A 19606-nucleotide genomic window follows, 5' to 3' on the forward strand; every position below is an offset into this window, starting at 1 on the left:
GAAAAAGCAACAACCGGACGTATTATTTTGTCACAATCTTGAAATTAGCCAAGTCTGTGGTGTTTAAAACTTGTGACAGTGCAGTTGTGTAGACTGCTCACCTGACTGTGGCCACACTTGGCTGTTTCTTATTCAAGGCACCTGCTCTTTAATTAAGCTGCCAGCATTCCTGACCATCTTATCTCGACTTATTTGCGTTATTTCCAAAGAAAATTTGTTTCACGCGCCAAATGTCATGGCACACAGAAGAAGAAGAACACAACGTCCACTTCCAGGTATCAGTGATTACTATTTAATTGTTTTTTCTCCTTAGACGTGGTATTTTCCTAGTTAATTCATTTTCATTTGTGGTGTCAACGTAACATGTGCACAATCTTTTCCAAATAAATAAAATAAATAAATCACCTGTATATGTTATTGGCTGTCTTTTGATTTAATCATTATTGCAATGTAACCTACATATAGTTTTCTACATTCAGACAGCACTGATAGACAAGCACCCAGCAGTATGGACCAGCTTACTTTAAATTACATGGTAAGAATACTTACCCAATGCCCATCTGCAGGTGCTCTGCATTCTTCTTAGACCACTTGCATACTGTTGGACTAGTATGACCTTTGTTTTTTGTTAGGAGATGTGCAACATGGAGTCCAGCACAGATTCTGACTCTGAAATCAGTCCAAGATGGTCCGACACCAGTACCATGGTACTGCTTGAATTCATCAATTGGGCAATACATGCACACTGACATAATAAGCAAATTTGGAAGTATATAGTATAGTTTAAGCATTTTTCAAATAGTAGGGGAAAAACAGTTTTAGTGATCATTTAACATATAAAGCCAGACATGCACCGATCTTTGTAAAAATAACTGCCAACTTATTGATGTTGAACCTCTGGTGGTTGTGTTTAGGGATGTGTGAGCAGTGCACCAGAGAGTGGTGCCTCAAGGAGGGCGTTGCCATTAACGCTTAAGCCTGCAGAAAGGCATGGCTGTTATTCTTTGGTATGCACTCTCCTCTCATTCATCCATTTGTGTTGAAAATGCACATTGCTGATCATGAATTAAAATGTGTGCGCTTGTTATGATTGTAGGATTTGGACCCGTACGATGGGAGCTCTGAGGATTCTGACGAGTCAAATGTCAATGTCTCCAGCAGGCAATCGAGGCAGCAGGCAAAAGGTGGTGGAAAAGGAGGATGTCGACTCTCGGGCCGAAGCAGGCGATGTATCTGTAATCACTCTGCTTCTGTTGCCCTCAGAGAAGGGACAAAAAATGACAAGAGAGACTGTCTGAGAGAACAGCCGAATCTTCTGGATGTCCAGATGAAATGTGGAAGTGACTCTGACCGGTTGGTCTGCGAACTGGACACTCTTCCCTCTAACAGTGACAGGGATGCTTGTAAAAATCTTCCAGAAGAAAGGGTAACTGATTCAGTAACACACAGACAAATCTCTGATATGGAATTGCAGCTTGATGATTCAGGCTTGCGTATTACAAGATCCTCCACACTTCACCCACCTAAACCTCAAAGCTCAGTGGAGGGGAGTTCATCTCACATGCTGGGTTGCTTCTCTGAGAGATCTCCCTGCTTGTGTAACCTTGGATCTCTGTACAAGAGAAAGCTGAGTCTCCCTGGAACAGACATGATTGAGTTGGGACACAGGAAGAAGCAGTGTGTCTTCAACATGGACGATGAACAAGAAGGAAACAATTCTGCATCTGAACCATGTTAGAGTTCTTTAACAGTTGAGATTTAAGGTGGACTGAAATACTGTAAATAGTTATTTGGAATTGCACTCTGTTTATTCATGAATAGTTAACTTTGAGCACCTCCTGATCGTTAAGGTGGCATTTGGTTATCACTTGCTTAAAATTTAGTCACAGGTGACTCATCAAAACCTAATTTTTGTTCAAATGAGCTGCTTAAATCCAAATGAATGAATAAAGTAAAATATTTAAGTCTCCAGTGGTTCATGGACGTTCAATGAGTGTCTGCAGTTAGGTCAGTAAGCATTTGAACAATGTAATGTTACCTCAAACAGTTAATATGTGATTTTAAGTGCAAACCTTTAGCTTTACTTAAAGGGTTTTAGCAAAACATGGCCTTTTGGTGTTGTGCTGGTCTGTGCATTCCTTCCTTTTAACCAGATGGTTATGTTGATTTGACTCCTTAGGTTTGAGTAACAGGGAAACTAGGCTCACCTGGCCTTGTCAGTCTATTGTCTTCTACTTTTGACCCTCTAAAAGAGAGTGAGTGTATAAAAATGGTTTTGCCAAACAGTTATTGCTGTAACAGATATTTTATGCATATTGTCATGAAACTTTGGTAATATACTTACCCCTCCAACCAGCAGGTGGCAGTAATGGATAATTATATAGTTGTGCCTGGCAGCTCAGTGAAGGTTTCATTACATTTCATTAAAAAAAAGTAACTAAAAGGAGGACTGTGACAGAGGGCAAAAAACAAGTTTACATTTGAGATTTCTTGCTGAACTTTGCTTTTGTCTCATGTTCAGTCCAGATGTCTTTATATAATTTGGAAAAAAAAAAATCATTCAGGAAAAAACTGTCTAAAGTTACAATGCTGATATTGCATTTGGGACAATCCATAGCAGCTTCACAAGAAAGAACATTATGTCACTGATGTTTCCTTTGGCATGTGTGTGTGATTCACTTAAACATTTCCTTTAGAATACTTCCCAGTCTGAACAGGCTCCTAAGAAGAAAAGAGCTCCATAGCAACAACCATGCACGACATTAATTAAAACACAAAGACCAAGCAGTTCATTCCAATGAGCTTTATTCCATCTAAATACAACAACGTGCTGGTTCTTCCATTAAAACATCTTTTTTCCAACTTTCCTTTCCAAATTTCATTTTCTTTTCATTAACCATCAGACAACGTCTCAACCTTCCAAAACACTTTCTAAACACTAAGAACTGTTACATGTTCACTGCAGTTCCACAAACATCTCTACTACAACTACTATTATGGGGTAATGAATGTAAGTGATTAAATGTGGTTTGATTATAATCAAGACTTAAAGTGAGGAAACGTCTCGTTTCAATTACTCTGTGCACAGGATGGCAACTCCACGCTCGTAGAAGCTGTGAGGATCTTCCTTGGTGGCGATGTCGAAGTCGACGGTGAAGATTAGGTCAGACCGGGTGAAGTTCAGGTACACGGGTAGAGTGACCTGCAGCGAAAGGAAAACACAAAAGGTGAGAAGGACAACTCCATAGCTATATTTCAAAATCTAGCTTTTTAGATCCCAATGGGGCTGGGGGTTTTTTTTTGGGGGGGGGGGGGGCGGGGGGGGGGTTACCATGTGTCTCTTCTCAGCATTACTCTGCTTGATCCAGCGGAGCTGAGTGAGAGGCAGCTCAGTGGAGATGGAGGTGGACAGAGACAGCTTGTTGTTGGCACAAGTAGCTCCCTGAAGCTTCAGACCTGAGGGTGCAGCAAGCAAGATTGGAATGAGAAAAAGAAATTCATGTCTTAACAACTCACTACATTAGACCACAAATACAGTTAGTAGCATGTTTTAGAGTCCTGCGAACACCTTTTTAGGTTAGATTTCAGTCCAGATTAAACAAACAAACAAAAAAAACATGTTAAATTCATATGGATATGATTTAATTACAACGCTGTCTGTTCAGTCTAAAGGCCGCATTGTTATCTGATTTGTGCAGTGCTTTTGCCGCCAACTAGATCAGATGATATGTTTTAAGTCTAACCTTTGATGCCGAAGCTGCAGGCATCCAGTGAGGCGCCCTGAGCAGTGGTGACGTTAACCTCGAGACACAGCTCTTCCAGGGACCAGCTGTTTGCCTGTGCCACATACTGGCGGGTGGCGGTAATGTAAGCCTCTGGCACAAACAGGCTGCCCAAGCACACATGGATGTTCTGGAAATGATTAGAGGAAGAGACAAGGGAGTAGAAATAAAAAGAAAATGAAAACACATTTTGTTTTCATTTTTAACCAAACTATTTAAGAACCAAAGCTTGTTTGAATGTGTGCACAAACAGTACCTTCAGTTCCTTTGCACCCCCGCTGGCAGCTGCCTGGGAGATCTGCTGCAGCTGTTTGATACGTTCACTGAAGTCTGACACCCACTGGATTACAGTCATGGAGACGGGGACTGTGTACCGACACCAGCTGCGAGGGAGGATTCCTGAACAGACAGGTGTATACCACAGGTATATAAAGTATTCAAACAAATAAACAAATTCATTAAAGTACATCAAATAGTCTGAGTGAAGAACCTTTGACAAGGTCACTGATGAGTGTTCGCAGGTAGTTGGTCTGCTTCTTCTTGCCCTCGCACACTTGTACCACGTCGGACAGATCCTGACGGACCTCCTGAAGCATCTTACCTCCCATTTTCACTTCACGCTCAAAGAACCTGAACAGGGGGTCCTGGTATTTGGACAAAGATAATATTAATACCAAAACAAAACCATAAATTAGAAGCCAGACAGATGTGCTTTGGTGAAACTGAAAAAGAAAAATTGTTCATTTACTGAAAATCAAACTTTTTAAAGTCCGTTATACCCGATTACCTCACATTTCAGGCACAAAGATTGAAAATCACCCGACGGTGAAACAATTCCTTGGTTATAAATGAAAGAAGGATATTGTCAGCACAAGCCTGCTTGCCAGCCCTCTATTCTCTGTCATTACCTTGATGTTCTCCACTGTGCGTTTGAGAGGATTAACCGTTTGCGGCATGAGCTGCAGCCAGTTGCAGGCGGTGGTGTGGAGGGTCCTCATCCAGGCTGGCTGGGTGTCAGATGTGGATGAAGTGCGCTCCTTCTTCTCAGTCTCGTAGGCAAGGTCATCCTCATCCTCCAACATCTGCATTTTCAGCATCTTACCCATCATGTCAGTGCCTGCGCAGCCCGGCAGAGGGAGTGATTGGGCAAGGAGGGAGGTGGAAGACAAGGCCATGGCGGAATGTAGGAAGGGGAGAAGAAATTAATCACAGAAAAGAAACAAACACCTTACCTCAAGGATGGGTTAAAGGGTTTGTTTTATCAAAAATAAAAAAAATAAAAATAGGACTACACTGGGTCAGACAAAATACACAAGGCTTCAGGCAATAATTCCAACACATGTAACCTTAAACGAAATTGCCAAGTGGATAACGATCCACATTTCTGAATGACTGGATCTGTAAAAGAAATCAGCACAACCCCAAAAAAATAAATAAATAATAAAAGGGGCGGGTTTTAAGGGAGAAAGTTTGTGGTGGAGTGGGGATGAAGGAAGGGGAGACTGGACCATGTGCTCAAGGGATGGATGCTTTGGCAGCCATGACTGTGGAGGTCAGAGAGGGGGAGTGAAAGGATGGGAAGCAGGCATGGTAGGATGTTTGAAGTCCTAATCTGCAGGTGGGACAAGATAACATCTAAGCAAAGCAACATGATGGCTGTGAAATACAGCTGCTGAAGGGTGAGGAGACCCACACCCATCCTTTGGGAAGAAAACCTTTAAAGTAAAATGGCTATGACTACAGCTACGCTGCACATTATAGCTATGCTACAGAAGGTTGCTTCTGAAAACTAACTGGTAAAGAGGGAAGAGAACTGATGGAAGGATGAGAGATGAGGAAAAGGAATGTTCTTAACATGTTTTTTGACACCCGGCACAGTGTTCTGTCCAAAGTAGACGCAAAAAACAACTAAATCTAAGATTTCGACCTCTCACTGCACGGCGACAGCCTGCCAAAGTACGAGTTATGACACTAGAATAGAGAGAGAGTTGGTTAATGAGCTACCCAGTGAGAATATTCAATCTCAACTTGTTAAGTATAAATGGAACACAGATGAAAAACAAGCTGTCGTTCAGTAACAGCAACAGCAGCATACCCTGAGTGGTAAGCAGGACCTTCTCTGCATTGCTCGGTAATCCGAGCCAAGATGGCGTCTGAGTGTCAGGAAGCATCTCCACCCAGTGCATGAACTCCTCACGTCTGTAACAAATCAAAATGATCAGACGCTTAACAGAGAATGTTTATCAGAGAACAACAAAAGCTAAAACTTATCAGATACTAACCGAATGCCATCAGGCATCTTGATGTCCTTGTGTCCGTCAACTTTGAGAGCCAGTTTGAACTCGCTGTCAAAGCTTCCCTTGGTGAAGATGCGGTCCAGGAAGGTGTTGAGCAGCCGCTGGTCAAACTCGTTGTCGATCCGACCTCCATAGATTGACTGGGCCATCAAGGTTTTCAGAGCTGCCCAGGGGATCTTGTCTGGAGCGATGTTCTGACGACCCTGTGTGTGCATGAGTGTAACGATTGGAGTGGAGCAAGGTCATATTATTTAAAACTGACCATTATCTAATAGATTTAGGCAACAGCTACAAGGAGGAAAGGATTAGTCATACAAAAACTAGAAAACATTTAAAGTGTTAATTCTCCAACCTTAGCAGTGTCATCCAGCCAGGTGTCAACCGTGTCACAAGCAGAACGGAGGTCAGACTCTCCAAACTCGTATTTCTTGGACCAGCCCAGTGGTGCGTAACGCAGGCGCTCCTGGATGACCGCATGGAACCAAGCAAGCAGGAAGTAGAGACGCGCACGTTCGTTGGGGGCCTGCGTGGATATGGGACAACATGATTTATATGGAGAATGTTTGGACAGCACTGATCGTTTATTCTTCACATTTGTGTGTGTCCATTATGTTACCTTGCACATGCGAGCCACTGGGATGCTGCTGAAAGTTCTCAGCATGTTAGCCTTGACGCCGGGAGGAGGCTCAAACACAAAGATACGGCCAGCACGAAGCAGATTCACTGGCACCTGGTGGTAAAACACAGCGGCATGAAAAACAGGAAGTAGTGAAAACTGACAATGAATTAATCCAAGTCTAAATGACAAATCTAATGAATGATGTGATATACCTTGGGGTTGATCTCCATTGTGAGGAACAGCCTGAAGCTGGCATGAGGCTGCATAGAGTGAAGTTTTTTCTCCAGCTGCATCAGCCACCCAGGGGCCAGATGGACGTTCTCCAGCATCACCCACCTGCAGGACAAGGAACAGTCAGGATATCAGTACAAGAACACAAACTGTACAGTCTCACAAACACAAAGAAACCACATTAGTCACCTGCCAGACTTGACAGCAGTATTGATGTCTCTGTCAGCCTTATTGAAACCTTCAGCAGAACCTGTGGAAAACATCAGTAAGCAGTTATTTACAATATCCTCAAAATTTCTCATTAAGCACTTGATCTACATTACTGGTAAACCAAAAGTTACGTTTATTTCCTTCTTACCGATAGAAATTGAGGTGATTTGTTTGTTCTGCTCAGCAGCCAGATCTCTGACAAGCCCACTGGCATCATAACCTGGCACAGAACACATCAGCACTGGAGTGCTGGGCTTCACCTACAGACACAAAAAAATAAGAATTATCAGCAAGAGTGACAATGGGAAGGTCATTGATCTGAAATAAATAAGTGATCATTACCTCACTGTCGATGATATTAGCTAGATCAAGAGGCTGCTCAATGATGCTCATGAATGTGTCTCCCAGCACCTTTGATACAAAAATGTGTGACATGGCCAGGAGACGGTCGGGACGGAAGGCCTGAATCAGCAGGAGCTGGTGCAGAGCTTGGCCAATGGTAGCTGAACATATAATGGACAGTTCAGGCAGATATAATTTATACAAATATATACACTGTAGTGTGTTTGTTTTGTTTTTTGCTTGGCCTTAATGTTTGTACACAATGTATATACTCACTGGACTGCTTCTCCTCTGACCACAGGTATGGAACAGCCAGCTCTGGAGTGTTGCTCTCAATCCACATGAAGAATTGCTGAAGTAACAAGCAAAACAAATGATTACTAATAGAGTTTCTAAGAGTCAAACTACAAACTACCCATCGGCCTACCATTACTCACCTCGTCAGCCTCGACTTTTTCAACCAAGTCTTTGAAAGCTGGCAGGCGGCTGAGTCGAACCATGGCCTCACTCTGCTCAGCGGTCAGACCTTTCACCTTGGGAAGTGGTGTGCCTGTCAGTACGATCTCCTTACCACGTAAGAAGTGCTGGAACTCTGGATCATATGGCAGCTCACTGGAAAAAAGGAGAAAATAAATAAGTAACGGTGCTTCATGCAGTATGCCATGACTGCTTGTGCTCCATTAGTGTAACTCAGGTGTTCTCTTACCTGGTCATGCCCTTTATGCTGATCTTAGCCAGCAGCATGGCAAATGTAATGTGGTCCTGGTGCAGCATACCTCTGGCAACCCTGTTGAACGCCACCTAATGCCACACAAATCACATATAAAGCTCATGACTGTTACATTCACCCCCCCCAAAACAACCCTTATTCATAGGAGTTATGTTATAAACCTGGAAAAGATCCTTGGTGATGACAGCAAGCCTCTGTGAATGATCACTAATGTTCTTGAGGTTGGCGTTCTCATACAGCACTGTGTGATACGTGTCCAAGAAGAAGTGAAGAGAGTACTGGTAGAGGAAGTGCATCTGAAGGGAGAACATTTGCTCAGTTTATTTCTGAGTTCCTATCTCTGTGTGCATTGATGTTACAGCAATTTTGAGAAAAGAAGACAATACTACCAACAGTACTAGTTTAAAGAGCAAATGAGATGTGCCCAGACCTGGTTCAGAGCCTCCATAGTAAAGTAGATGCTGCTGCAGGCAGAGGACAGAGACAGGTACTGCTGTGACACGGCCTCCACCTCAGCCATGATGATATCAGTCTCCTCCACCTTCCTAGTCACCTCAGCTGCCTCCTTCTTCAGATTCTCCAGTGTGGTGATGATGGTGTCATCATCAAGGATGCGACCCTTAACCTCATTGAGGGCCTGCAGCAGAGATTTCTCCAGCTGACGAAGACGCAGCTGGAACTCGCCTGAAAGACAGTCATAATATAAGAGTTGAATCATTAAAATTTCACCAATCTCTTTTCCCAACACCTGTGTCTTATCATTTTATCACAGAATCTCAATGTTTCTGTCTCACCCTGCAGTTTAAGGAGGTCTGAGCGTTTCTCATCCACGTCAGGTCTCTCAGCCTTTAGGACCTCGTTGAGACACTGGCTCTGAAGGCTGCTGCGTGTCACAGTGAAGTTGACAAAGGTAACACGAGAGCACAAGTCTGGTGGGAACTCAACCTGCAGACACAAGAGACCATAACAATGCAGATAAACACTTTTGTATAACTGTTTTGTTTTGTACTTTTTAAACAAAGCAAATAACAATGTTAGTTGATCAATACTGATACAATAAACAGTGCCCTTACCGTTGGGTCTCGGGTAGAGAGGAAGATGACAAACGAAGGTGACAGATCAATGTCCTGGTCTCCAAGGGTGATGAGAACACGCCCTCCAGTCCTGCGGACCTCTCTGTTCAGCACTGGGTTTAGGATGGGGTCGTAGCTTTCTACGTCCTTTGGAAATAAATATTTCAAATTTAATCTCCCTTGAGATTAAAATCTATTTTCCAAGTTGTTTTTTATTACCCCCCCCCAAAAAACTCTAAACAAACTAGTCCTTTGATTATGGCAGCTTTAAGAAAATTATCAAGCAGCAAGCACACAAGGAAAACACTGGCAGTTGGAGAAGGTAGCTCTTACCTGAACCAGCAGTGGGTTTCCAAAACGCAGAGCACTCTCCAAGTTCTTCCTAAAGGCATCATCCAGGAAGCTGGTTCTTGTGATCTTGCGGTCTTTGTACTCATTCATGATGAACTCTGTGGCTTGGCCTGATGGATCGATTATTAGTGGGTACCTAATAAGAGATAAAGAAAGATCAAAGATGTTTAGAAGTAAGTTCAACTGAACACACAGCCTAAAGGAGATAGGTGAGGTTTGCGGACCTGTTGAACCGTTTGAGCATGATGGCATTTTCAGTACAGAGGTCATCAGCTGGGAGAGAGTTTGCTTGCCAGCGGAGCCTCTCATCTGCATTGGACAGGTACTCAGTTCTAGCAATATCTGTGCGGAACTGCAGGAGAAAATCAAGTCAGTGAGCACCTTGAAATTTGATCTATTGACAGCACTCTTGCTGGTGACTATGGTTTATATTAGTAATCACAATGAGGCTGACATTTGGAGACGTGTTGATCAAAAATGACTGGACATGTGGACTGGAGTAGGAAATACCTGAATGTTGGCCTGCTGCAGGTGATGAGACCATGTAGTGAACAGGTTCTGCCTCATCTGTTGTTCAAAGTAGCCGGCATACGTGATGAATGCTGCAGAAAGCAGACAGTCTCCTGCGATGGTGGACATCTGGTTCTTGAACGTCTCACTGGTCTTCTCCCAGCGGTCTCTCTCTGCTGACAGACTCTTCAGCAGGGCTGTGCTGCGGTTCACCTGGGAGTAAAGAACATAAGAAATGAGATTTTTTTTTCCTCCAAGAAACTTCTGTTTAGTCCTGAACAGATGATCTGAACAGAACCAGGCATGTTTTATGGACAATTACCTTTGCCTCGACTGCTGCCAGATCAGCCTTGATGGCCTGGGCCTCAGAGATAAGGACAGCGTATTCCTCCTTGTACCGAGCAATGCTGGCCTCCAAGTCTCTGATCATCTGCTCCACCTCTTCTGCCTTCGTCTTATTGTCCGTGGCATCATCCTCAAGCTTCTGCAGCTCATTACGCAGAGGCTCCACTCGCTTCAGCATGTCAGCATAATTAAGCTAGAGGAGTGGTAGAAGTGTACATTAGACGAAAACCCTCATTACCCAGTTATAGTCCTTATTTTCATATTGTTCAGGCTTCTCTACCTGAGCAATCGCCCATTTCACCATGGGTCCACAGGCCAATGATGCCCTATTCACTTGGTCATAGTTGTAGCTTGGGTTGGAGAGATAGTTCTTCTTCATCTTCTCACGGATGGAGTCGCTGGAAATAGTTGAAATAGTCCAAGGAGTTACAATACAGCAGCACTCTGTGCAGTCAATAATCATTGAGAAAATCAAACTTGTGGAACAGTGTGGAGGATTATTTTGAATTGGGTTTGGAGGTGGGGATGGGAACAATTTCTACCAATTTCTGGCTGCAAGAAATCACAAGCACAGTAGTTTTTACCATCAGCTTATTCTTAGATTTAAAACCAGCCGATTACACTTTGTTCCAGTAGATTAACACTGATTGCTAATCACAGGTGCCACTTGTACTGATTAAATGGCATTTGTGCTTCCATTAGAAAACAAAAACAAAACACACTGACACATATACCTCATTTCCTCAGAGGAAAAGTTGACTATGCTGCTGATGAAATTATCCCTGATAATAACTTGTCTGATTTTTTTCCAGTCATTTGTCTCCTCGCCCAGCATAAGGCAGATAGACTCCAGGGCCAGTTTGACTGCAGCTGGGGGGTTGGTCATAGCCCGTACTTCTACTAGGTGCTGCCGCTTAATAGAACTCACGGCTAGTTAAGTGAAAGGAGGAATGTGTTTGCAAGATACAAATAGTAGTGTTTGGGGGGGGGGAAGAATTTGGAAAGAGGTTCAGGGGGGCAAAGACAGAAAAACATGAAGGAGGGGGAGAGAGGGAGACAGAAGGGGAAATTTTTAGTAAACAATTATAAACAAAGATTCTCTCATGTCACCTGATCTCTTCAGCAGAGAAGTTAACAATGGTGGGGATGAAGTTCTCCCTCATGATGATGGAACGGATCTGCTTCCAGTCCGTTGTGCTCTCTCCCAGGAGCAAACAAATAGACTCCAGAGCAAGCTTCACCGCTGCGGGTGGATTGGCCATGGAACGCACCTCCACCAGGTGCTGCTTCTTAATGGACTTAACAGCTATCAACATCAGGTGAGCAAGGATGAGGTTTTATGATGAGGGAAGGGGGCATGATGATGGGAGGATGTAAGCAGAAGATGTTAACAAAGTCTACATAACAATTCAAGTGCTGTTGTACTGGTTTTGCTGGTTTTATGACATCAAATGACTGAAAGAATAATCTTAAATTAATTTTTTTTTTTAAAGACACTGATGAATAAATGAACAAGAATCACTGTACCATTCTGAGCCTCAATAACAGCTGGCTCCACTTGGTCCAAATCCTGTTTGACGCTCAGCTGTTTGTCCTTAATCACCTCCTGCTGCTTGTACACAGCTTCCTGAATCTCCTGGCTCATCACCTTGAATCACAATGACAGAGTAAATAAATTAAAATCTTAAACACTTAAACACGTAATTGCAGGCCTAAGCAACAATGTCTAAAGTCTTTAAAAACTAGTCATTTCAAAGTTCAGCCTTCCTACCTTTTTCTTCTCGGCCTCCTGCTGGTCTTTCACCATCTTCTTCAGCTTGTCATTGGCAGCAGCATTCTTTGCCTCCAACTCCTGGCTCTTAATTCTCAGGTCACGACGAAGTTCCTCCACCTGTGAAAGGAGACAAACACAAGCACTTCTAACAAGCTGACAAAATTTTCATTAGAGAAACTAATCTGATGGCTTTTTAAGATTTCATGAAACGAAAAGGCTACTTCACCTGATCCACAGTCTCCTTGATCTTGCGGAGACCAACGTTGAGGTGCATCTGCTGCTCCTCCAACTCGCTGCGTTTCTCATTGAACAGGTTGGCATACTGATTGATGAAGTCAAGGTAGTGACGAGGAGTAATGGCCATTGTGTGACCGCCACGCTTGGCCAGACGGTTGTTTGCCTGAAAGAAGTTAAAAGTATTATTTATGTACGTCTCAGTAAATTTTACAATCATTTGTATCCAAGAACGTTTGCAAATTTGCAACTGCTGTTGAAATAACAATAAAGTAGCTCATTTGCTGGAAACAGCTCTACCTGATGAAGTGTCTGATGTACAAACACACAGCCATTGACGATAGCTTCTCGGTGAGATGGTGGCTGGGGCAGTTTGTCGTAGACGATGGGCATGTAGTCTGGCACTTTGTAGTTGGGCTTCTCCAGATCCATCTTGCTGGTGAACTCCTTACCCACCTGATATAGGGCCTCTGTGGACCAGTCTCCAAACCAGTTCAACACACACCTGACGCAGAGGAATGTTTTCAGTAAACACGGAAACTCAGTGCAGTTTTCTTTTTCCTCACATTTATTACAATCATCCACTCTAAGTGTCTGTACCTGTTGAACAGGGCAGGAGATGTGGCAGCTCTGTCCTTCAGGCCCTCTGATGAGGGGTTCATGGTGAAAACCACATGAAGGTTTCTGATAACCTGGCTGGTGAACCACTTGTACAGCTCCTCATGTGTGTCAAGCATCAGACCCTCTTTCTGGGCTCCTTCCTTACACTGAGTCATCAAGGTGGCATACTCATCTCCCTCAAACAGCCCAGGAACCTATTAAAAAAAAAAGAAGAAAAAAAAGAAGGGTAACATTAACACAATAAAAGCCAGAAAACAATGGACATACATTAACCTCAGAAAACTAGGGGCGGTGTTGTCTTTACACTCAAATGAATAAAGCACCACAAATAAGAAACTAGCTGTAAGTTACCTCTCCATTGGCCAGAAGTGTGTTCATTCTCTCAAGGAAACCAGAATCCAGCACATTGGACTCATCCATGATGAAGGCGATCTTCTCGTTCTTACAACCTGAGCGACGCAGCACAGTACGCAGGTCTTCATCAAAGTCCTCCCCAGTGTATTTCCTGTGTACCTGAAAACACAAAAACACGCTCAACAATCCATGCAAAAGGCAGGGAAATGTTCTATGACTACAAATCACTTGTATCTACCTTAATCTGGTAGACGCTCAATCCGTTCATCCAGGCTACAAAGCGGGACAGCGTGGTCTTTCCTGCTCCACTCACACCAATTAACAGTAGATGTCCCTGAGGCTGACGGAAGATTCTAACAAAGGATAAAGATTTTAAAAATGTAATCCAAAATTAATATTTATTTTTGTCATTTATAATTAAAGTAACACTGAGATGACAACGCTCAGAAGCCTTTACTCACCGGTCAATTCTGAGGACGTGGTCCAGAACCTCATTAAAGAGCACCAGAGGAACATCCAGCTCCTCCTCATAGAAGACCTTCAGACGGGCCTTCACGTAGTCTCTCAGTTCCTCCTGTTCCACTGGGATGTAATCCTACATACACAAAAACACAAACTCAGTAAAATTCTTACTAGAGCCATTAATGATGAAGTCAATTCTTACAACTCTTTAGTAACTTAACAGCAGCAGGATCAGAGTTTGGCCATCATATTTGAGTACATATGGCCACATATGTACCTTGGAGAGCCAGTTACTGTAGAGGATAGGCCTGTTGAGAGCCTTCTCCTTATCAATGTTGGGGAAGTGTTTGAGAGCGACCGTGTCAATGTTTTCATCTGTCCACCTTCTCTCTTCATCACCTACAAGCCTGAATGACACAATCAGATATGATCACATTTTAAACGTTACTATCAAAAATGTTACACTTTATAGCTGATGCAGAGCAAGCACAACTAGCCTCACATCAGTGAGCACCCACCTATCCTGGAAGAGACGAAGGGCTTCGTGGGCCCAGATGCGGATGAGCCCTTCTACAGGAAGAGTCTCAAGTGGCCGCAGGGCCTCGAAGATACCCCTCACCCAGCGGGTCATCTCTCTGGGAGAGTAGATGTAGTGGGGTTGTGTGTCCTGGGTGAAGCGCTCCTGAAGTGGAAAAAAGAATAATATTCAATATTTTTATTTATATGGAAAAAAAAGTCTCCAATAAAACATGCATATTAAGAGAAATGTAATCATCTTTACCTGAGACATGGTGTAGAACTCAACCATAGCGGCTGTAAGAGGTTCAGCGTAGGTTCGCAGAGAGGGGATAAGGCGCAGCATGGCACGGTTAAAGGTTCCATAAATCTGGGTAAGGGAGGCTGGGCCTGGATAGTCCACATACACCACAGGGACGTGACGCAGGAACCTAGAAAGATTATGTGGTAATATGACCACTGTTAGAGCCTGCCTTTTGCATTAAACATTAATTATACTACAGTTCTAATCAGATGTTCAGTCTGAGAGCTGTACCTGTGTGTGAGAGGCTTTCTGCCAGGGTCAGTGGGAGGATTACAGGCTCCAACAAATTGAATCCTCTCCAGTTTGACCCAAGTCTGGTCTGAGGTGCGGTAGAAGCCTCCGTGTTCCACCATCTGCACAGACATAGGATCCCAATTTGATGCAGCAATGACTTAAATGAAGTGCTTAGACATACTTAAAAGTACAAAGGGCTTAACACAGAATCATTTTGTCATACCTGTCTGATGAAAGAGATAACTCTCTGTGTGCCGTACTTGTCCATGTCTGGCAGATTGATCTCGTCGCAGAACAACACCAGCCACTTCCCCAGCTGGACAGGGGCGAGGACCACACCATTTGGAGTCCGCCGGTACTCACAGTAGTGGTCAAACGTCTTCAGCAGCAGTTCTGGTGTGGTGGCACTGGAGAAGTTCAAACCAACAACCTGGTAGAAAGCAGCAGTAGACATTTTAGCTATTAGATGGGAACAGCTTAGTTACAACAATAATGCCAATATCTGATTAGAACTGATTGTGAATATTTCAAAGATCAGGCAATTAACGTGAAAATGATTTCATAGCCCAGTACCTCCATATCAGGCAAAGCCCTGAGGGCACTGAACAGGGTCATGGTCTTTCCAGAGCCAGGTGGTCCACACAGCACCAGTGGTTTGTGCTCGGCCAGCCATGTGTAAAGCAAAGCTTCATGGCGAACAGTGTCCAGGGTAGGAACAACAACATCTGGGGATGCCACCTTGTGGGTTTCCACTTCAATCTGGGGCACTTTGCCCTGCCAGGATTGCCACTCCCCTGAGATGCACACCTAAACACAAATAAAAACATAATAATTAATCTCTAAAAAAGTGGATATAGGGAATTAATAGCAGCAGCAACTCTTTGACAAAGAAAGGATGTACCTCATAATCAATGATGGGAACATTGGGTGCAGTGGGAAGTGGCACAGTGGTGATGCGACGGATATACTCCCCAAGCTCTGCCCTCATCTTCAACCTTCCATCACCAGAGAAGGACCAGAGCACAGCGTAGATCAAATACCTCTGCAAAGAAATTCCATGAAAACAATTAGTTTTAGGAAAGCACAGTAATCATGTTGATGCAACACCTCAGCATTTATACTTCTTTCATTACAGAGCAAGAAAAAGGAGAACATTACCTGCATGTACTTCTCCAGCTGATCAATGGGCATGGGGAAGTCGGGGTGGTTGTTGTTGTACAGAGCCACATTACGGCAGGCCTGGTGCAACATTGAGAACAATGAGCCCAAACATCGCATGCGGGTGAAATCCATGATGTGTTCCATCTTCGAGGCATGCTCCAAGGCCTTGATCACGAGGCCGGTGGAGGTAAAGTACGGCTGAAGGACCGATGCAGCATCTCGCTGGATCTAGTTTAAAGCAGAAAGTGGGGACAGCATTAGTGTGTTTTTTATTTGTTTGTTTTTAAATACAGCATGTGTTCTTCTCTAGATTTACCTGCAGCATTGGTGACGCAGCCTCGTCCTCATCCTCTGTGCCTTTCCTCTTCCGCTGAGCTTCATCCTCTCCCTCGTCCAATGGGATGCTGCGAATGCGAGCCAGGAAGTTGTTGAAGATCATGTCAGTGCTGAGAACATCCTCACTGAACCAGACCATACCACACCGGGACACAGTGGCTAGGGTGGCATACTTCAGATCCTGCACTTCAAACATCACACGCACCTGGACAGAAAAAGAATAATTTGGGTTGAATACTTAATGAAGTCTCCAGGACAGACTTCATTAAGAAAAGAGAAAAATAAATTTGTGTATAAACTGCCATGCTCTTACATTTGGTGGCAAGCTGAGACGTTCTCCATTGGGCAGGGTGAGCAGCTTGTTGTCATCCAGAACAGAGTTCAGATTTTCAACCCACTCTGGGTCAACGTCGCCATCAAAGATGATCCACTGACGCTTCTGTAGTTCACCTCGGACATTGTCAATGATCCTGAAATTGAAAGAAATCGTTCATTTAAAGATTAAAAAGAAATTAATTACAACAATTAGACTAGCTTGGAAGATGTGTAATTACTCAATTATTACAGAACTCACTTCCTGAGGATGTGTGTGAACAAGCCATCAGTCCATTCACGAGTGTTGGGGTCCAGGGTTCCGTACAGGTGGTCTTTGCTGATGGCCTTGGGATCGATAATGTGGGCCACGCCCTCCACACCCTCCAACCTTTCCAGGGCCTTGAGCAGCACCCTCCATGCCATGGTCTTCCCACTTCCTGAAGGTCCCACCATCATCAAACCGTGGTTGATCTGTGTGATCTGGTACAGCTGGAGCACCTGGAAAAGGTTGAACGACAAGTTAAATGTCAGTATATATGAATCTTATAACAGGAAAATGTTTAAAGCCCATTGAACTAAAGTATATCAGTTCCACTCAGCTTCATACCTTCTCTACCCACATGCTGCCTACATCGTCCCCATCTCCATAAGTGAGGTACATCTCTCCGCAGACCTTCTTCAGCTCCTCCCTCAGAGCAGTCATCTCTCCCCTATGGTACTGAACTCCAGGGAAGACGTCCGACAGCAGGCTGAACAGCAGAGGGATGTCTTCTGCCACCAGCTTGGGAACCATGGTCTCACACACACTCTGGATCAGGATCTAAAACAAAAAAAAAAAAAAAAAAAAAAAATGACAGACAGACTGAATAAAACAACTCATTTTCTAAAATAAGTTTGTTATACTTGCAAAAACTCTGCCCTGAATAAACATGACCTCCATGTCCAAGAGTCTACTTTACATACCTCCTGTTCTGGAAGGTTCTCTGCAATCTCATTCTCATCAACATCCTCTCCACGCTCAAGCTTCTCTCTCTTGATTTTCTGGATTCGCTCACGCTTGACATTGCCAGCACTGATCAGCACGCTCTTGAGTGCTCGGAGACCGAAGTCGTAATGGCTCTGGGAGGAGAGCTGCTCGTCGCACAGTCTTTAAAGAAGCAAAAGATTAAGTTGTCATACCTCTGACTTAAAGTCCTGTCAAAGTTACTAACTAAAACAATACATACTTGAAGAAGGGCACAATCTTTTTGGCAAGGGTCTCAGCTGTTCGGAAACCTTGAGAGTAGAGCATGACCTGTGCAATGAGCTGGCGGTCAGGCTTGGTCATGGCCAAGCTACGGAAGAGCTTCTTCAGATTGTCAGGCAGGTTGGAACGGCCAGCATAGCCAGGGTTCATGGTGATGAAGATGGCCATGTCTGGGCTCACCTTGACCTGCTTGTTCAGGAGCTCTGTAGTGACAGGTACGCCTAGGAAAGTGACCAAAAGGAAAAAGAAGGAAAAAAGACTTACTTATAATACACTCCCCTGGAAAAACCTAATCACTGGTGATGAATATAGTGGCATATTCTGGTGATATTTTTCCTCAGCAGCATGAAGTGTTGAAGAATATTTGCTTTGCTGCGTTTTATTCTCACAAATGTCTAAGTCTGGATATTTCTCATTAAAAGGACAGCCATCTTTCACAAATACTATGCATACTTCTGTCTCTGTTGGGGTTGCTGTGCTCCCTCAAGGCGACCTGGATGTACTGGACCTGCTGGGAGACGGCCGACAGCATTCTCTCTTCCAGACGGTTGAACTCATCGAAGCAGCCCCAGGCTCCTACCTGGCACAGACCCACGAAGATACGGCCCATTGCCTGAAGGAGAAAACGAAAAATGGTCACTGAATTAATAAGCAATAACAGAGCACAGTGTTTAATCTCTGATGGTATGCTGGTGTCCTGTTATAAAATTGCTAAAATGATAAATTTACCTGGAAGTCAAAAGTCTCATCACAGTTGAAGACCAGGACAAAGCGTCCAAGCTGGTGACCGAGGGCTTTCACTGATTCAGTCTTCCCAGTGCCAGCAGGACCTAGATAAAGGACAAATTCAGTCAAGGTTGGGGGATTGTTTCCCTCTTTGCCATGTTGTAAAACAAAAAGTTAAATAGTAGTTCCATACCAAATGGAGATCCACCAAGGCGAGCCTCCAGGGCCTGGGTCATGGTGAGATAGCAACGGTCAGTCAGTGGGGTCTGAACAAGCTTGTCCTGGACACCCAGGTACTCAAAGCCATAGTTGAACTTGGCATTAGCCATCTGAATGGACAGCTGCTGCAGGACATCTGTCTGCTTGGGATCAAAGTAGAAGCGCATCTGGCTGAGCCACTCAAAGGACTTGGGGTTGTCAATCTTGTTCTTGATCAGAGTCCTGGTTACATCACGCTGGTGCACCAGCTCTGTGATCTAAGAATGGAGAGCGAAATGGATTTTAGACAATTTTTATCCAACAACAATTTTTCACAAATATAAAAAAAAAAATTAAAAAAAAAAGTCCAAACTCACCAGGTGCTCCAGTTTCCTCCTGCGGATTGGAGGCTGCTCCATCAGCACAGTGTCAGCCAACACGTTGAGTGTGGCTTCCACATTCGACAGAACTCCCTGCAGTGGCGTCATGTCCCCACCACCAGAGATGGTGGTCAAGGCAGACTCGATGTTCTCAGACCAGGCAATCTGGGCGGACAGGACCACCAGCTGGGCCTGTGAAACGAGAATAAAGATAAGGCGACATTAACACAGTTCCAGATTTCAAGAGTGTATCGA

At 44.0% G+C, this 19606-nt stretch overlaps 2 protein-coding genes across 7 annotated transcripts in view; one reads left to right on the forward strand and one right to left on the reverse strand.

Annotated features, from left to right (window-relative positions):
- Positions 1 to 2795, forward strand: LOC146552374 (uncharacterized). Of its 5 annotated transcripts, none has more exons than XM_085258057.1 (5): positions 1 to 275; positions 480 to 535; positions 636 to 707; positions 915 to 1007; positions 1097 to 2795. In XM_085258057.1, the coding sequence occupies exons 1-5, from the start codon at positions 236 to 238 to the stop codon at positions 1736 to 1738; spliced, it is 903 nt and encodes a 300-aa protein (XP_085114183.1). In that variant the 5' UTR covers positions 1 to 235; the 3' UTR covers positions 1739 to 2795. The 5 variants fall into 5 exon arrangements, with proteins under 5 accessions (XP_085114183.1, XP_085114185.1, XP_085114186.1 ...); XM_085258059.1 differs by having other exon boundaries at positions 2 to 275; positions 466 to 535; XM_085258058.1 differs by having other exon boundaries at positions 4 to 275; positions 466 to 535; positions 633 to 707.
- Positions 2789 to 19606, reverse strand: part of dync1h1 (dynein, cytoplasmic 1, heavy chain 1) — a 26986-nt gene continuing 10168 nt past the window's right edge. Inside the window, exons 26-78 of one of the 2 annotated variants that reach the window (XM_085258055.1) lie at positions 19349 to 19543; positions 18967 to 19249; positions 18777 to 18877; positions 18501 to 18660; positions 18028 to 18268; positions 17765 to 17948; positions 17409 to 17621; positions 17061 to 17299; positions 16800 to 16956; positions 16467 to 16691; positions 16148 to 16378; positions 15891 to 16031; positions 15563 to 15796; positions 15213 to 15419; positions 14987 to 15108; positions 14717 to 14882; positions 14454 to 14617; positions 14213 to 14342; positions 13935 to 14068; positions 13712 to 13826; positions 13471 to 13632; positions 13099 to 13313; positions 12799 to 13003; positions 12491 to 12664; positions 12262 to 12381; positions 12018 to 12138; positions 11225 to 11420; positions 10771 to 10888; positions 10468 to 10683; positions 10146 to 10358; positions 9860 to 9987; positions 9618 to 9771; positions 9285 to 9431; positions 9006 to 9156; positions 8642 to 8895; positions 8373 to 8507; positions 8188 to 8282; positions 7919 to 8093; positions 7758 to 7833; positions 7482 to 7642; positions 7288 to 7399; positions 7119 to 7179; positions 6911 to 7034; positions 6696 to 6809; positions 6432 to 6602; positions 6065 to 6282; positions 5878 to 5981; positions 4691 to 4899; positions 4273 to 4426; positions 4039 to 4181; positions 3744 to 3912; positions 3332 to 3456; positions 2789 to 3202 (exon numbers count right to left, since the gene is read on the reverse strand). In XM_085258055.1, the coding sequence (XP_085114181.1) occupies positions 3074 to 3202; positions 3332 to 3456; positions 3744 to 3912; positions 4039 to 4181; positions 4273 to 4426; positions 4691 to 4899; positions 5878 to 5981; positions 6065 to 6282; positions 6432 to 6602; positions 6696 to 6809; positions 6911 to 7034; positions 7119 to 7179; positions 7288 to 7399; positions 7482 to 7642; positions 7758 to 7833; positions 7919 to 8093; positions 8188 to 8282; positions 8373 to 8507; positions 8642 to 8895; positions 9006 to 9156; positions 9285 to 9431; positions 9618 to 9771; positions 9860 to 9987; positions 10146 to 10358; positions 10468 to 10683; positions 10771 to 10888; positions 11225 to 11420; positions 12018 to 12138; positions 12262 to 12381; positions 12491 to 12664; positions 12799 to 13003; positions 13099 to 13313; positions 13471 to 13632; positions 13712 to 13826; positions 13935 to 14068; positions 14213 to 14342; positions 14454 to 14617; positions 14717 to 14882; positions 14987 to 15108; positions 15213 to 15419; positions 15563 to 15796; positions 15891 to 16031; positions 16148 to 16378; positions 16467 to 16691; positions 16800 to 16956; positions 17061 to 17299; positions 17409 to 17621; positions 17765 to 17948; positions 18028 to 18268; positions 18501 to 18660; positions 18777 to 18877; positions 18967 to 19249; positions 19349 to 19543 (8691 nt within the window). In that variant the 3' untranslated portion in view covers positions 2789 to 3073. Of the gene's footprint in view, positions 3203 to 3331; positions 3457 to 3743; positions 3913 to 4038; positions 4182 to 4272; positions 4427 to 4690; positions 4900 to 5877; positions 5982 to 6064; positions 6283 to 6431; positions 6603 to 6695; positions 6810 to 6910; positions 7035 to 7118; positions 7180 to 7287; positions 7400 to 7481; positions 7643 to 7757; positions 7834 to 7918; positions 8094 to 8187; positions 8283 to 8372; positions 8508 to 8641; positions 8896 to 9005; positions 9157 to 9284; positions 9432 to 9617; positions 9772 to 9859; positions 9988 to 10145; positions 10359 to 10467; positions 10684 to 10770; positions 10889 to 11224; positions 11421 to 11600; positions 11797 to 12017; positions 12139 to 12261; positions 12382 to 12490; positions 12665 to 12798; positions 13004 to 13098; positions 13314 to 13470; positions 13633 to 13711; positions 13827 to 13934; positions 14069 to 14212; positions 14343 to 14453; positions 14618 to 14716; positions 14883 to 14986; positions 15109 to 15212; positions 15420 to 15562; positions 15797 to 15890; positions 16032 to 16147; positions 16379 to 16466; positions 16692 to 16799; positions 16957 to 17060; positions 17300 to 17408; positions 17622 to 17764; positions 17949 to 18027; positions 18269 to 18500; positions 18661 to 18776; positions 18878 to 18966; positions 19250 to 19348; positions 19544 to 19606 lie in introns of both variants that reach the window. The other variant, XM_085258054.1, reaches the window with a different exon arrangement.

The sequence above is a fragment of the Mchenga conophoros genome, linkage group LG19 (assembly GCF_057382185.1).
Source record: "Mchenga conophoros isolate Kocher_MC1m ecotype Shallow Benthic linkage group LG19, M_conophoros_male_GT1.1, whole genome shotgun sequence".
NCBI lineage: Eukaryota > Metazoa > Chordata > Actinopteri > Cichliformes > Cichlidae > Mchenga > Mchenga conophoros.

What these genes read in the sequence shown, in the direction of transcription:
- LOC146552374 (XM_085258056.1), top strand. Translation starts at nt 236, where the DNA reads ATGGCACACAGAAGAAGAAGAACACAACGTCCACTTCCAG. An exon ending in GGTCCGACACCAGTACCATG is followed by an intron (nt 708 to 914) that starts GTACTGCTTGAA and finishes GGTTGTGTTTAG; the next exon opens with GGATGTGTGAGCAGTGCACC. An exon ending in GGCATGGCTGTTATTCTTTG is followed by an intron (nt 1,008 to 1,096) that starts GTATGCACTCTC and finishes TTATGATTGTAG; the next exon opens with GATTTGGACCCGTACGATGG.